General features: G+C 44.6%; 1 protein-coding gene across 1 annotated transcript in view; it reads right to left on the reverse strand.

Moving 5' to 3' along the window:
* The window catches only part of LOC141130738 (vomeronasal type-2 receptor 116-like), a 75,404-nt gene extending 61,067 nt beyond the window's left edge, over positions 1–14,337 (reverse strand). Inside the window, exon 1 of the mRNA XM_073618158.1 lies at positions 13,594–14,337. Coding sequence (XP_073474259.1) covers positions 13,594–14,337 — 744 coding nt within the window. The remainder of the gene's footprint in view (positions 1–13,593) is intronic.
* Between the last annotated feature and the right edge of the window lie 341 nt (positions 14,338–14,678).

Consider the following 14,678-nt stretch of genomic DNA (forward strand, 5'->3'; position numbering starts at 1 on the left):
TTTGAAGAGTTCAGCATGCAGTTTCTTCCGGGATCTGTTCCAGTGTGTTGTTGTTGAATGTTTCTGTTTTTGGAGGATGGAGTTGGTGGTGATATTGAATTTGATGGTATAGTGGTCCGTCCATGGTAGTGGAGTGTTGTCAGATATGCTGATGTCCATGTTCTGTTGAAAGATGAGGTCTAGGGTATGTCCTGAACCATGCGTGGGAGTCTTTATCAGCTGCTGAAGACCTAGCTCTTCCAGTTGGTTGATGCAGGCAGTTGCAATAGGATCATGGGTGGAGTTTGCCCAAAGGTTGAAGTCTCCAAGTACCAGAAGGTTTTTGGTTTTCAGGGTGTGCATTGAGATGAATTCCGTAAATGGTGTGAGGAGATTAGTCTTTGGTCCTGGTGGTCTGTAGCATAGTAATATGTGAATGGTGTTTTGGGGTGTCGGATGTTAGCCAACTTTCTGTAATGAAGAGGCAGTCTATGTTGTTGTCGATGATGAAGTTGTGGATTTCTAGTCTGTGTTTTACTGCAGATCTCGTATTAATCAGGGCGTATGCTAGTTGTTGTAGTTGGGTTGGTGCCTCTCTGTATTTGATGGTAGCTTGTAGGTTGGTCCTCCGTAATTTTTCTTTTCTTAGTCTTTTTTGAGTGGCGGTTGGTAGCGTTGAACCGATGTTTCTTAGCCTGTGGAGTGCGTCCGCGGTCTACTTGAGATTACACATGGTGATGCAAGAAGGTTGCTGAAGGAGGGTGATGGAAGTGATGGAGGCCACTTACCACCCTCCCCGTTGATCCAGAGGAAGGTGAAAAAACCTCTGACTGAGCTGGCCAATTGCTACATCAGCAGGAAAAATTCCTTCCTGACCCCTCAAAGGGGCGATCGGCTCAAGGACCCTGGATCAACAGCTGTGGTACCCCGGTGGCTTACCTGTGCAGGCCGGTCTGGAGGATGATGGTGGGGGTGGAGGGTAAGGGGATCTGGCCGCTACTTACTGGTTAGAGTGATGCTGCGACTGGGTTTAGGCGGAACTTAAGATGGACACTGGTCTGGTCCAGTGTTTCCAGTGGTAGGCTGTGCCCACGCAGTGGAATCAATGTAGAGGAGGGGGTGTTCCAGGAGTGGGGGCACGGGACCCGCTGGACAGGTGTGGGTGCTGGGTGGCTGGAGCTAGGCCGCAGCCGTGGTCTGTCCCCCAAGTCTATCAGCTAGAGAGCGGGTGATTGGACGGCGGCTGCGGTGGTGCCCCGGGTGGGCTGAGGAGGCGGGGTGAGGGATGGTGACCTTTGCCTGGAGGGGGGGTGGTCCCGGTACTAACCTGCTGGGGGGGGTCCAGGCTGAGCTCCGGGTGGTGGATCGGCCGCACTGGTGGGACCACGATGGCTGATGGGATGGATCTGAGCCACAGTTTGTCCAGATGCTTGCTCTCTGGAGGTTGCAGGTCCTGTGAAGGATGGTAGTAGGTCCTGGTACTACCTGCCTGGGGGGTCCATGGATGAGCTCTGGGTGGGGGTGGTGATCACAGCCGAGTGAGTGAACCAAGATGGCCAACGGCCAAGGCCCGGACCCTGGTGGGAGTGCTGCGGTGGAGGGGGAGTATGGTGGTAGGGATGCTGGTGACCTGGGCTGGGGGTCCGCTGAGGCCGAGGTCCTGGTGGTGTTGTTGGGTGTCTGGCTGATCTCTGGGTGGCCGGCGGAGTGCCGTGGCCTTGGGAGAGAAGGACATAGATGGCCACCAAGATGGCCGCCGGCTAGGCCCGAGCCGCGGCTGTCCGGTTGTTTCTGATACTGGCATGACTACAGGCCCGTCTGGATGGCGATGGGGGTTGGATCGCTCTGAAAGGAGGTGATCCTAGGGCCTGATGGCTGGCCCACCAATCTGGTTATGGGCGGAGAAGCGGCAGGACGGCACTGGCCCTAACGGCGCACGGCCGATCGCCGGGTGTCCTGCAGGAAGGGCCTGTACGGCTGCCGGTTGGGACTCGGGTTCCAGATGGAAGGCGATGGATACCCAGTGAGTAGGTGGGGGCCCCGCAGGTTCCCCTGGGAGTCCAGGAATAGTCCTGGGATAGCTGCAGCTGAAAGGCTGGGACTGCTGGATGGCTGGAGCTTGCTGACTCAACGTCTGCTCTCTCCTAACAACGCTGCAACAACACTGACACTGTCCGGAGCAGGTCACATGTCAGGTGTGCAGGTTGAGGTTCATACTGTGCAAATACCACATGATGAGAGTCTATGTCATTTTTCTAATTAAATTTTAAGGGCTAGTATCCTTTCTTCATTATATATATTCTCATGTTGTAAAGCGCTGCGCAAACTGTTGGCGCTTTATAAATCCTGTATAATAATATATAACAATAGTCACTTGGGGCATCTCTAGTCTTTACACTGTTATTTCATACGATCTGGGTATGGAAGCCTGCCGGCCGCTGCTAGTACAGTCACAGTGCTATAATAATAAACAAATTGATTTTCTGCTTGCATTACTTAACTACTTCAGCCCTGGAAGGATTTTCCCCTTTCTGACCAGCGTCGCTTTAACTGACAATTGCACAGTCGTGTGACGTTGTACCCAAACAACATTGATGTCCTTTTTTCCCACAAATAGAGCTTTCTTTCGATGGTATTTGATCACCTCTGCAGTTTTTATTTTTTGCGCTATAAACAAAAAAGGAGCGACAATTTTGAAAAAAAACACAAAATGTTGTACTTTTTGCTATAATAAATATCCAAAATTAAAAATACAAACAAATTTTTTCCTCAGTTTAGGCCGATTCTTCTACATATTTTTGGTAAAAAAATTACAATAAGCATATATTGATTGGTTTGCGTAAAAGTTATAGCGTCTACAAAATAGGGGATATATTTATGGCATTTTTATTATTATTTTTATTTTTACTAGTAATGGCAGTGATAAGCGATTATTATCAGGGCTACGACATTGCGGTGGACAGATCGGACACTTTTGACACTTTTTTGAGACCATTGACATTTATACAGCGATCAGAGCTAAAAATATCCACTGATTACTGTATAAATGTCACTGGCAGGGAAGGGGTTAACACTAGGGGGCGATCAAGGAGTTAACTGTGTTCCCTAGGTGTGTTCTAACTGTGGGGGATGGGACTGACTAGGGGAGGAGACCAAACGGTGTTCCTACTTAGTAGGAGCAGACGATCTGTCTCCTCTCCCCTGAGAGAACAGTGATTTTTGTGTTTACACACACAGATTCCAGTTCTCACTCTGTCACGAGTGATTGCAGATGTCCGGCGGTCATTACGCTCGCAGTGCACTCGCATCGGCTCTGGGGCGCCTGCTAAAGCATCCTAAACAGCCGACCTGCAACTATGATGGCTCGCACAGGGGAGCCAACCTGCTGCAGTATAACTGTGCTGGTTGGTCGGGAAGCCGTTAAAATTGTTTGCAGCTTAAAGGGGCAGCAATGAGTTCCAATGTCGCACCCCCGTATGCAATTATATTTATGAATGTGATTGAGACTACATTTATTTCTGATAATAAAATGTTTACTGAACTCTGTAAGGTTTTATTTAGATTTATTGATGACATTTTTTGCAGAGTGGAATGGCGACATTGGAACCCTTTTATTGTTTAATCGGTATATCAATTATTAGGGAGATTTTATTTTTGGACACATTGCTGAAAATAAATGGTACAAACATAGAGAGTGATCTGTTTATAAAAAGTACTGATTGTAATCAATTATTACACTATAAGAGTTTTCACCCCAATTCGGTACCTAGGAGCCAGCTGTATAGGGTTAAAAGAATCATTAGTGATCCACAACAATGTGAAGTAAGACTAAATGAAATGGAAACCAAGCTTATCAAGCGAGGTTATCCAGTTTCATTAGTTAAAAAGGAACGTATACCTTTATATATTTAGCAGAGAATAGGCACCACTATAGAAATGATAGGAGAATTCCATTTGTGTCACAGTATCATCCATATTCACTTCGTATCCATAATATCCTTAAGAAACATTGGGGTTTATTAAGAGAGAATTATCCGAATATTAGTGAATTCCAAGCCTCCCCCTTATCCTCATATAGAAAAGGTAGAACACTTATGCCGCGTACACACGGTCAGACTTTTCGTCTACAAAAGTCCGACGGACGCCGACGGACTAAAGCTGGCTGACAATCCGATCGTGTGTGGGCTTCCCCGGACTTTCAGCGGACTTTTCCAGCCGCAAATCTGACGGACTTTAGATTTGAAACATGCTTCAAATCTTTACGTCGTAACTACGCCGGACCCAGAAATCCGCTCGTCTATGTGCTAGTCCGACGGACAAAAACCCACACTAGGCAGTGTGTGATCGTATGTAGGCAAGTCCTTTCGTAAGAAAGTCTGCCGCAAGCCCGCCAAAAGTCCACCAAAAGTCTGACAAAAGTCCGTCGAAAGTCTGTCGGACAGGCTGTCAGACTTTTGTAGCCGAAAAGTCCGACCGTGTGTACGCGGCATAAGGGATCGATTGATCAGATCTGACCAATATACCCCTCCTAGCCCATTAATAACTTTTTTAGGATCCCATAATACAGGGTCATACCCATGTCTATCATGTATACAATGTAACTCCATGATAAAAGGCAAGAGTATATCCCATCCACATAAGGGGTATGATATTAAAATCAAAAGTTATTACACTAGCCAATCGTTATATGTAATATATGCAATAAAAAATGTCCATATGGGTTACTTTACATAGGAGAGACCATTCAGAACGTTAAAGATAGGATAGCAAGGCACAAATATTCAATTAGACAAATTGGTACTGTTGCCTTTAGCGAGACATTTTTTGGAGAAAGGACATTCTATTTCCCAACTAAAATTTATGGTGCTGGAGGGAATAAATAAGAATAGGAGGGGTGATAACCGACAATCCATTCTAGAAAAACGAGAGGTACATTGGACTAATTTTCTTGATACTTTTGCCCCTAAGGGTTTGAATACAGATCTGGACTTATATTTGTTTATTTAGGTGATACTTCATTTCATGTGATAGCCAGATAGTGATACATTGTGTACATGTACATCTTTTTGACAGATTAAATGAATTGATGACTTCTGTTGAAATATAGGAAAGTTCTACGCCTTGCTAACCATTTCCCCACCTGTGATATAAGGATGTATAAGAAAAGGATCTAACTTGTATTTGATCGATTACTAATCACATAATTGATTCCAAATGTGTAAAATTATGGTATTTAAGCCATGTAAGTAACTTTGACTTTAGCTGTGTGTTTGATCTGAAGAAGGGCGTAAGCTTGTGAGCCCAAAATGTAATGAACTTACACATCATGTAATGTTTGTTTGAACTTTGGTTCAAACATTACATTGGAACTTTAAGTGCAGTGATCCTCTAGACTTTTTCTTATATTTGGTCAGTGGGATGATTATATATATATATATATATATATATATATATATATATATATATATATATATATATACAGTATCTCACAAAAGTACACCCCTCACATTTTTGTAAACATTCTACTGTATCTTTTCATGTGACAACACTGAAGAAATGACACTTTGCTACAAGGTAAACATCTAACATCCACCAACTCTGTGATGTCATCATGGAGGAGTGGAAGAGGACTCCAGTGGCAACCTGTGAAGCTCTGGTGAACTCCATACCCAAGAGGGTTAAAGCAGTAGTAAACCCGCTGACTTTTTTTCCCCCTACACCTGTAAGGGAAAAGGCATAATGAGTAGGGATGAGCCGAACACCCCCTGGTTCGGTTCGCACCAGAACCTGCGAACGGATCGAAAATTTGCACGAACGTTAGAACCCCATTGACATCTATGGGACACGAACGTTCAAAATCAAAAGTGCTCATTTTAAAGGCTAATTTGCATGGTATTGTCCTAAAAAGGGTTTGGGGACCTGGGTCCTGCCCCAGGGGACATGTATCAATGCAAAAAAAAACTTTTAAAAACGGCATTTTTTTCAGGAGCAGTGATTTTAATGATGCTTAAAGTAAAAAAAAAGTGAAATATTCCTTTAAATATCGTACCTGGGGGGTGTCTATAGTATGCCTGTAAAGTGGCGCATGTTTCCCATGCTTAGAACAGTCCCTGCACAAAATGTCATTTTTAAAGGAAAAAAAGTCATTTAAAACTGCTTGCGGCTTTAATGTAATGTCGGGTCCTGGCAATATCGATGAAAATCAGTGAGACAAACGGCATGGGTACCCCCAGTCCATTACCAGGCCCTTTGGGTCTTGTATGGATATTAAGGGGAACCCCGCACCCAAATTAAAAAGAGGAAAGGTGTGGGGCCACCAGGCCCTATATACTCTGAACCAGTGGCGTAGCGTGGGGGGTGCAGAAGGGGCCGCAGCCCCGGGCGCAACATTTGGGGGGGCAAAATCCAGCACCAGGCAGTGTGTGTCACTGCCGGCTCCGTTCCCCTAATGTTTACTTCCTGTCTCCCTGAGCTCATTTGCAGCTGGCGCCCTGTGATTAGGTGAATTAGGTCATGTGGTGCGGCGGAGCTGGCCAATCCCTGATAGCGGCAGGGCCGGCCAATCGGTGATGGCGGCGGGGCCGGCCAATCGGTGATGGCGGCGGGGCCGGCCAATCCGTGTTGGCGGTCGGGCCGGCCTATCCGCGATCACCTTTGCTCCTGACTGGAGTCCACCCCATTGTGAACACCGCTGCTGCCTTCACCTCCTCCAGGCTCCCTCCTCTCCTCCGGACTGATGGAAGCCACAAGCTGCAGGTGAGGGGGTGGATACGGTCTGGGAAGAGAGGGAGCAGCCAGTCAGAGAGATAAGACAAGCAGTTAGATTCAGTATAAATTTAAAAAATTTCTGGTGTCAGGTCAGTATAAGTGCAGTATAGTGTAGTAATCAGTATAGTGTAGTGTAGTGTAGTATAATGGTCAGTGAAGTGGGCAGTGCAGTGTAGTGTGTAGTGTAATGGTCAGTGTAGTGGTCAGTGCAGTGGTCAGTGTAGTGTAGTGGTCTGTGCAGTATAGTGATCAGTGTAGTGGACAGTGTAGTGAAGTGGACAGTGCAGTGGTCAGTGTAATGGTCAGTGCAGTAGACAGTGTAGTGGTCAGTGCAGTGGACAGTGTAGTGGTCAGTGCAGTGGTCAGTGTAGTGTAATGGTCAGTGTAGTGGACAGTGTAGTGTAGTGGTCAGTGTAGTGGACAGTGTAGTGTAGTGGTCAGTGCAGTGGTCAGTGCAGTGGTCAGTGCAGTGGTCAGTGTAGTGTAGTGTAGTGTAGTGGTCAGTGTAGTGTAGTGGTCTGTGCAGTATAGTGATCAGTGCAGTGGTCAGTGTAGTGAAGTGGACAGTGTAGTGGTCAGTGTAGTGGTCAGTGCAGTGGACAGTGTAGTGAAGTGGACAGTGTAGTGGTCAGTGTAGTGGTCAGTGTAGTGGTCAGTGCAGTGGACAGTGTAGTGGTCAGTGCAGTGGACAGTGTAGTGGTCAGTGCAGTGGTCAGTGTAGTGTAATGGTCAGCGTAGTGGACAGTGTAGTGTAGTGGACAGTGTAGTGGTCAGTGCAGTGGACAGTGTAGTGGACAGTGTAGTGTAGTGGTCAGTGTAGTGGACAGTGTAGTGGTCAGTGCAGTGGACAGTGTAGTGTAATGGTCAGTGCAGTGGACAGTGTAGTGTAGTGGTCAGTGCAGTGGACAGTGTAGTGTAGTGGACAGTGAAGTGGTCAATGTAGTGTAATGGTCTGTGCAGTATAGTGATCAGTGCAGTGGTCAGTGTAGTGTAGTGATCAGTGCAGTGGTCAGTGTAGTGAAGTGGACAGTGCAGTGGTCAGTGCAGTGTAGTGGTCAGTGTAATGGTCAGTGCAGTGGACAGTACAGTGGTCAGTGTAGTGGACAGTGTAATGTAGTGGACAGCGTAGGTCAGTTTAGTGTAGTGGACAGTGTAGGAATCGGGTAGTGTAGTGGTCAGGATAGTGGACAGGTAGGTCAGTGTAGTGGCCAGTATAGGAAGCAGGTAGGTTAGTGTAGTGGTCAGGTAGGTCAGTGTAGAAATCAGGTAGGTCAGTGTAGAAATCAGGTAGGTCAGTGTAGAAATCAGGTAGATAGGTTAGTGTAGTGGTCAGTGAAGTGGACAGTGTAGTGTAGTGGTCAGTGCAGTTTAGTGGCCTGTGCAGTGTAGTGGTCAGTGTAGTGGTCAGTGCAGTCTAGTGGCCTGTGTAGTGTAGTGGTCAGTGTAGTGTAGTGGACAGCATAGTGTAGTGGACAGTGTAGAAATCGGGTAGTGTAGTGGTCAGGATAGTGGACAGGTAGGTCAGTGTAGTGGCCAGTATAGGAAGCAGGTAGGTTAGTGTAGTGGTCAGGTAGGTCAGTGCAGGAATCAGGTAGGTCAGTGTAGGAATCAGGTAGGTAGGTTACTGTAGTGGTCAGTGTAGGAATCAGGTAGGTCAGTACTATTGTAGGAAGGGAAGGGACTCGGAGTACTAAAAGTCCGCAGGTTAGGGGGCGCAAATTACTTGCCTTGCCCCGGGCGCTGACAACCCATGCTACGCCACTGCTCTGAACAGCAGTATACAGGCGGTGCAAACAAGACAGGGACTGTAGGTTTGTTGTTAAGTAGAATCTGTTTGTAATTTTGAACGGGTACATTTTTAACGTGTTTAGCTCCAGCCAAAAAATCTTTTTTAAGCTTTTTGGAAAACATAGGGAAGGGTTATCACCCCTGTGACATTTGTTTTGCTGTCTGTGCTCCTCTTCAGAAGATTTCACCTCACTTTTTGTCCCAATGACAAATGTTTTTTGAAAATTTGGGTTTTTTTGTGGAACAAGGATTGGAAAGCATCAGTGGAAAGGAGAAATGTTTTTCCCATATTAACTCTTACAGGAGAGAATTTCCCTTCCTAGGGGTAGATTTCATCTCACTTCCTGTTGTCTCCTTCCGTTTGCAAGTAGGAGTGGTTTGTAAGTTAGATGTTTGAAAGTAGGGGCCTGCCCTATATACTCAGAAGAAATTTGGGCCTTAGGTGTTGTTGTGGCCACAACACTGTAAGCCCTCACAGGGCCCTGCTGTGAAATATTAGATCAAGAATTGTAATTACATGCCCCTGTTGAACAAGGGCAGAAAAATTGGGTCTTTGGTGGTGGTGGTGCTGGTGCCACAACACTGTAAGTCCTCACTCGCTCTTGGTGGGCACAGAAATGGTCCCTGCTGTGAAATATTAGATCAAGAATTGTAATTACATGCCCTTGTTGAACAAGGGCAGAAAAATTGGGCCTTTGGTGGTGGTGCTGGTGCCACAACACTGTAAGTCCTCACTCGCTCTTGGTGGGCGCAGAAACGGGCCCTGCTGTGAAATATTAGATCAAGAATTGTAATTACATGCCCCTGTTGAACAAGGGCAGAAAAATTGGGATTTTGGTGGTTGTGGTGCTGGTGCCACAACACTGTAAGTCCTCACTCACTCTTGGTGGGCGCAGAAAAGGGCCCTGCTGTGAAATATTAGATCAAGAATTGTAATTACATTCCCCTGTTGAACAAGGGCAGAAAAATTGGGCCTTCGGTGGTGTTGGTGGTGCTGGTGCCACAACACTGTAAGTCCTCACTCACTCTTGGAGGGTGCAGAAACAGGCCCTGCTGTGAAATATTAGATCAAGAATTGTAATTACATGCCCCTGTTGAACAAGGGCAGACAAAATTGGGCCTTTGGTGTTGGTGGTGCTGGTGCCACAACACTGTAAGTCCTCACTCGCTCTTGGTGGGCGCAGAAATGGGCCCTGCTGTGAAATATTAGATCAAGAATTGTAATTACATGCCCCTGTTTAACAGGGGCTGAAAAATTAAGCCTTAGGCACTGGTGCTGGTGCCACAACACTGCAACCCCTCACAGATACTCTAGTTGGAACGCAGGAATGAGCCCTGCTGCAAAGTATTGCATCAAAAATTGTAATTACATGCCCCTGTTAAACAAGGGATGAAAAACTGCTTTGCCAGACAAAGTACCCTGAGCATGGGTGAGAGAGGATGAGGAGGATGAGGATGGCTTGGTCATCCACTCGACCAAGTCTTCCGCATGTTGCGGCTCAACATGGCCAGCTGCCGAAAAAAAGGCCAAGCGTGTCCCACGGCCACGTGCTGATGAGGATGCACCGTCTCCACGACCAGCACTAGACACAGAGCCTGCTTGCCCTCTTTTATTGGCTTGTGACTGTCTGCCTCTCCTTGTTGGCCTTCCAGACATACTAATGGCCTGTAGCTGCACCAAGCTGGGATATATATATCTATATATATCTATCTATATATATAGATAGATATATATATATATGTACTGATACTGCAGCTAGCAAAATCAACTGCCTGCCTGTAGTATGAGAACACCACCAACCTTCTACAGGTAGCTTTAGGTGAATACTGTGCAGAGCTCGCAAAAAAATAACTTGCAGCTTATTTAGCTGCCTGCAGTAGTGATAGGATCAGGAAAACACCACCAACCTTCTACAGGTAGCTTTAGCTGAACACTGTGCAGAGCTCGAAAAAAAATAACTTGCAGCTTATTTAGCTGCCTGCGGTAGTGATAGGATCAGGAAAACAACACCAACCTTCTACAGGTAGCTTTAGCTGAACACTGTGCAGAGCTCACAAAAAAATAACTTGCAGCTTATTTAGCTGCCTGCGGTAGTGATAGGATCAGGAAAACACCACCAACCTTCTACGGGTAGCTTTAGCTGAACACTGTGCAGAGCTTGCAAAAAAATAACTTGCAGCTTATTTAGCTGCCTGCGGTAGTGATAGGATCAGGAAAACACCACCAACCTTCTACAGGTAGCTTTAGCTGAACACTGTGCAGAGCTCGCAAAAAATAACTTGTAGGTTTAGCTGAACACTGTGAGCAGGACGCACTACACTAACTTGTAGCTTTAGATGAACACTGTGCAGAGGTCTCACTACACTAACTTGTAGTTTTAGCTGAACACTGTGAGCAGGACGCACTACACTAACTTGTAGCTTTAGATGAACACTGTGCAAAGGTCTCACTACACTAACTTGTAGTTTTAGCTGAACACTGTGAGCAGTACGCACTACACTAACTTGTAGCTTTAGATGAACACTGTGCAGAGGTCTCACTACACTAACTTGTAGTTTTAGCTGAACACTGTGAGCAGGACGCACTACACTAACTTGTAGCTTTAGATGAACACTGTGCAGAGGTCTCATTATACTAACTTGTAGTTTTAGCTGAACACTGTGAGCAGGACGCACTACACTAACTTGTAGCTTTAGATGAACATGGTGCAGAGGTCTGACTACACTAACTTGTAGTTTTAGCTGAACACTGTGAGCAGGATGCACTACACTAACTTGTAGCTTTAGATGAATACGGTGTAGAGGTCTCACTACACTAACTTGTAGTTTTAGCTGAACACTGTGAGCAGGACGCACTACACTAACTTGTAGCTTTAGATGAACACTGTGCAGAGGTCTCACTACACTAACTTGTAGTTTTAGCTGAACACTGTGAGCAGGACGCACTACACTAACTTGTAGCTTTAGATAAACACTGTGCAGAGGTCTCACTACACTAACTTGTAGTTTTAGCTGAACACTGTGAGCAGGACGCACTACACTAACTTGTAGCTTTAGATGAACACTGTGCAGAGGTCTCACTACACTAACTTGTAGTTTTAGCTGAACACTGTGAGCAGGACGCACTACACTAACTTGTAGCTTTAGATAAATACGGTGCAGAGGTTTCACTACACTAACTTGTAGTTTTAGCTGAACACTGTGAGCAGGACACACTACACTAACTTGTAGCTTTAGATGAACATTGTGCAGAGGTCTCACTACACTAACTTGTAGTTTTAGCTGAACACTGTGAGGAGGACGCACTACACTAACTGTAAATAGTCTAGCTGCCTGACTGTGGTACTAATAGGATCAAAAGAACACCAGCAATTTTCTTCAGGTAGCTGTAAATACTGTAACAAGACAAGCCTGCCTGTCAGTAGGAAGATAACAGGAATGGACCTAGCTAAACTGAATACAGTGTATATATATATATATATATATATATATATGCAACACCTGGGATGCATATATATATACACAGTACACTGTAAGTGCAGCTAACTCAGTGACTGTCCTGCCTAATCTAGCTAACTCAAATGAAATGACACTGTCTCTCTCTCTCTCTATCTAAGCATGCCGAAACACACTACACAGGGCCGCCGTGCAGGTGGCCTTATATAGTGTGGGGCATGTTCTAAACCCCCTGAGCCATAATTGGCCAAAGCCACCCTGGCTTTGGCCAATTACAGCTCTCTCTACCGACGACACTGTGATTGGCCAAACATGCGGGTCATAGTGCATGCTTGGCCAATCATCGGCCAGCAATGCACTGTGATGCCGCAGTGAATTATGGGCCGTGACGCGCCACACGAACTTGGCGCGAACGGCCCATAACGTTCGGAATTCGGCGAACGACCCAACAGCCGATGTTCGAGTCAAACATGGGTTCAGCTCAAACACGAAGCTCATCCTTAATAATGAGCTAGTATGCACTGCATACTAGGTCATTGTGAGATACTTACCTTAGAACGAGGCGCCGGCATTTCACCCGGTCCTCGCCGAGGGAGCTGACATTTCCCCTTGGCGTGTCTTCCGGATATCATGGCTCCGGCACTGTGAGTGGCCGGAGCCGCAATGTCGTCACTCCCGCGCGTGCGCGCGAGAGACTTTTTTCCGGCAAAGTCCTGCAGCTGCCGGGCTTTCAGCCGAGAATCCCCTGTGCACATGCGCCGCTGCAGTCAGTGGTTCATTGTGAGGGGAATATCTCCTAAACCGTACAGGTTTAGGAGATATTTTTTTTACCTACAGGTGAGCCTTATTATAGGCTTACCTGTAGGTCAAAGTTTAAAAAATAGGTATACAACCGCTTTAAGGCAGTGCTGGAAAATAATGACACTTTGGGCCCAATTTGGACATTTTCACTCACTTTTGTTGCCAGCGGTTTAGACATTAATGGCTGTGTGTTGAGTTATTTTGAGGGGACAGCAAATTTACACTGTTATACAAGCTGTACACTCAATTCTTTACATTGTAGCAAAGTGACATTTCTTCAGTGTTGTCACATGAAAAGATAGAATAAAATATTTACAAGAATGTGAGGGGTGTACTCACTTTTGTGAGATACTGTATTTATTATTAGTTAGTTAGTTATTATTTCTGATTTTAAAATTTTTGGACTTTTGAATTTTTGGATTTTCGTTCTTATTTTCGTATTTTCATTCTTTCAAATTTTCGGATTTTCGTTCTTATTTTTGGATTTTTGTTCTTTCTAATTTTCGGATTTTCATTCTTATTTTTGGATTTTTGAATTTTTGAATTTCGAATATTTACGAATTATTAAAATAAAAAATACCGCATCTAAACGAATCAAACATAACAAATTCCATTTTTTCCCAAGTTCTGAAATTTTTTATTTTTGAAATAACGAATTTTGATCATAACGAATGACCCGAAAAATTAAAAAAATAACTAAAAAACGAATGAAACAAAAATGAACAAATTTTTCAGCAGTGCACATGTCTATATAATATAGGATAGGATCATAGTAATATAAACACTTATTATACAACTTACTCTGTGCTGGAATCTATTTTGTTCAGATTTATTTTTCTTCATGTACATTCCATGTAGAACATTGGCCAGAACATATACAGCCCTGTATGCATAAGAGATGAAATCTGTATGAGTGTAAAATAAGAATGAAACATCTTTTACATCTTTACAAAGTTCTGCAGAAAATCGTTGGTATGTTTGTAAAAGGTTATTTTTGATTATGTTTTTGGAAAGGCAGTGAAATTGAAAAAGCCCAATATCTTCCATTATGGGGTCATTTAAGGAGCAGGAGAAGTTGACACCATCCTTAAAAGGATTGATTTTTACTTCTATTTTTTGTAGCCAAACAAAAATGAAGCTGCAGTTGATTAATCCATAGCTATCCAGACCGAAACTGGATAGTTTATTCCATGTTGGTGGGAAAATAAATGTGATAGTTTTGATAATGGAGGGTATAGGAGAAATAAAATAAAACAAATGTGTTGTGTAGATTCCACACATTATGATAACTTTAGCCAATGATTCATTAATAATCCTAATTGCCTGAAAAACATCTGCTTCATTACCAGTGAGTTGAGTGATGTAATCTATGCAGATCCCTTGTTGGCTCATCATCTTACTCAGTTCTCTGGACTCCTCATCACTGCTGCCATCACCTGATGTTAATATTCCAACCCAGTTCCACCCAAAATGCTGCAAAAGTTGTATAATAGCTGTAAAACGGACCCGATCATCTGGTGTCATACGGAAGAAAGTTGGAAACATTTTTTCATCACTCAGGCGAGGGTCAGTGGATCGATAACCGATCTGGATAGAATGTTAGGAAATAGATAAATGGGATGTTAGTATTCAAATATTGAAAATGTGTAAAATGGAATATACAAATGGCAACCAGACAAGAAACACCTATGGCAAGCACTAGAATTGGACCCCTGTCCAGACATCTGACACCCACAGATGATTAGACTAGACATGTGCAGTTTGTTTCCTTCCAAATTAATATTAATACCAACCTAATCGTCCTCTTCGTTCTTCTCAAAACCTCCTGCTCTCTAGCTCCCTCATCACCTCCTCCCATGCTCGCCTCCAGGACTTTTCCAGAGCTT

The sequence above is a fragment of the Aquarana catesbeiana genome, linkage group LG01 (assembly GCF_042186555.1).
Source record: "Aquarana catesbeiana isolate 2022-GZ linkage group LG01, ASM4218655v1, whole genome shotgun sequence".
Lineage (NCBI taxonomy): Eukaryota > Metazoa > Chordata > Amphibia > Anura > Ranidae > Aquarana > Aquarana catesbeiana.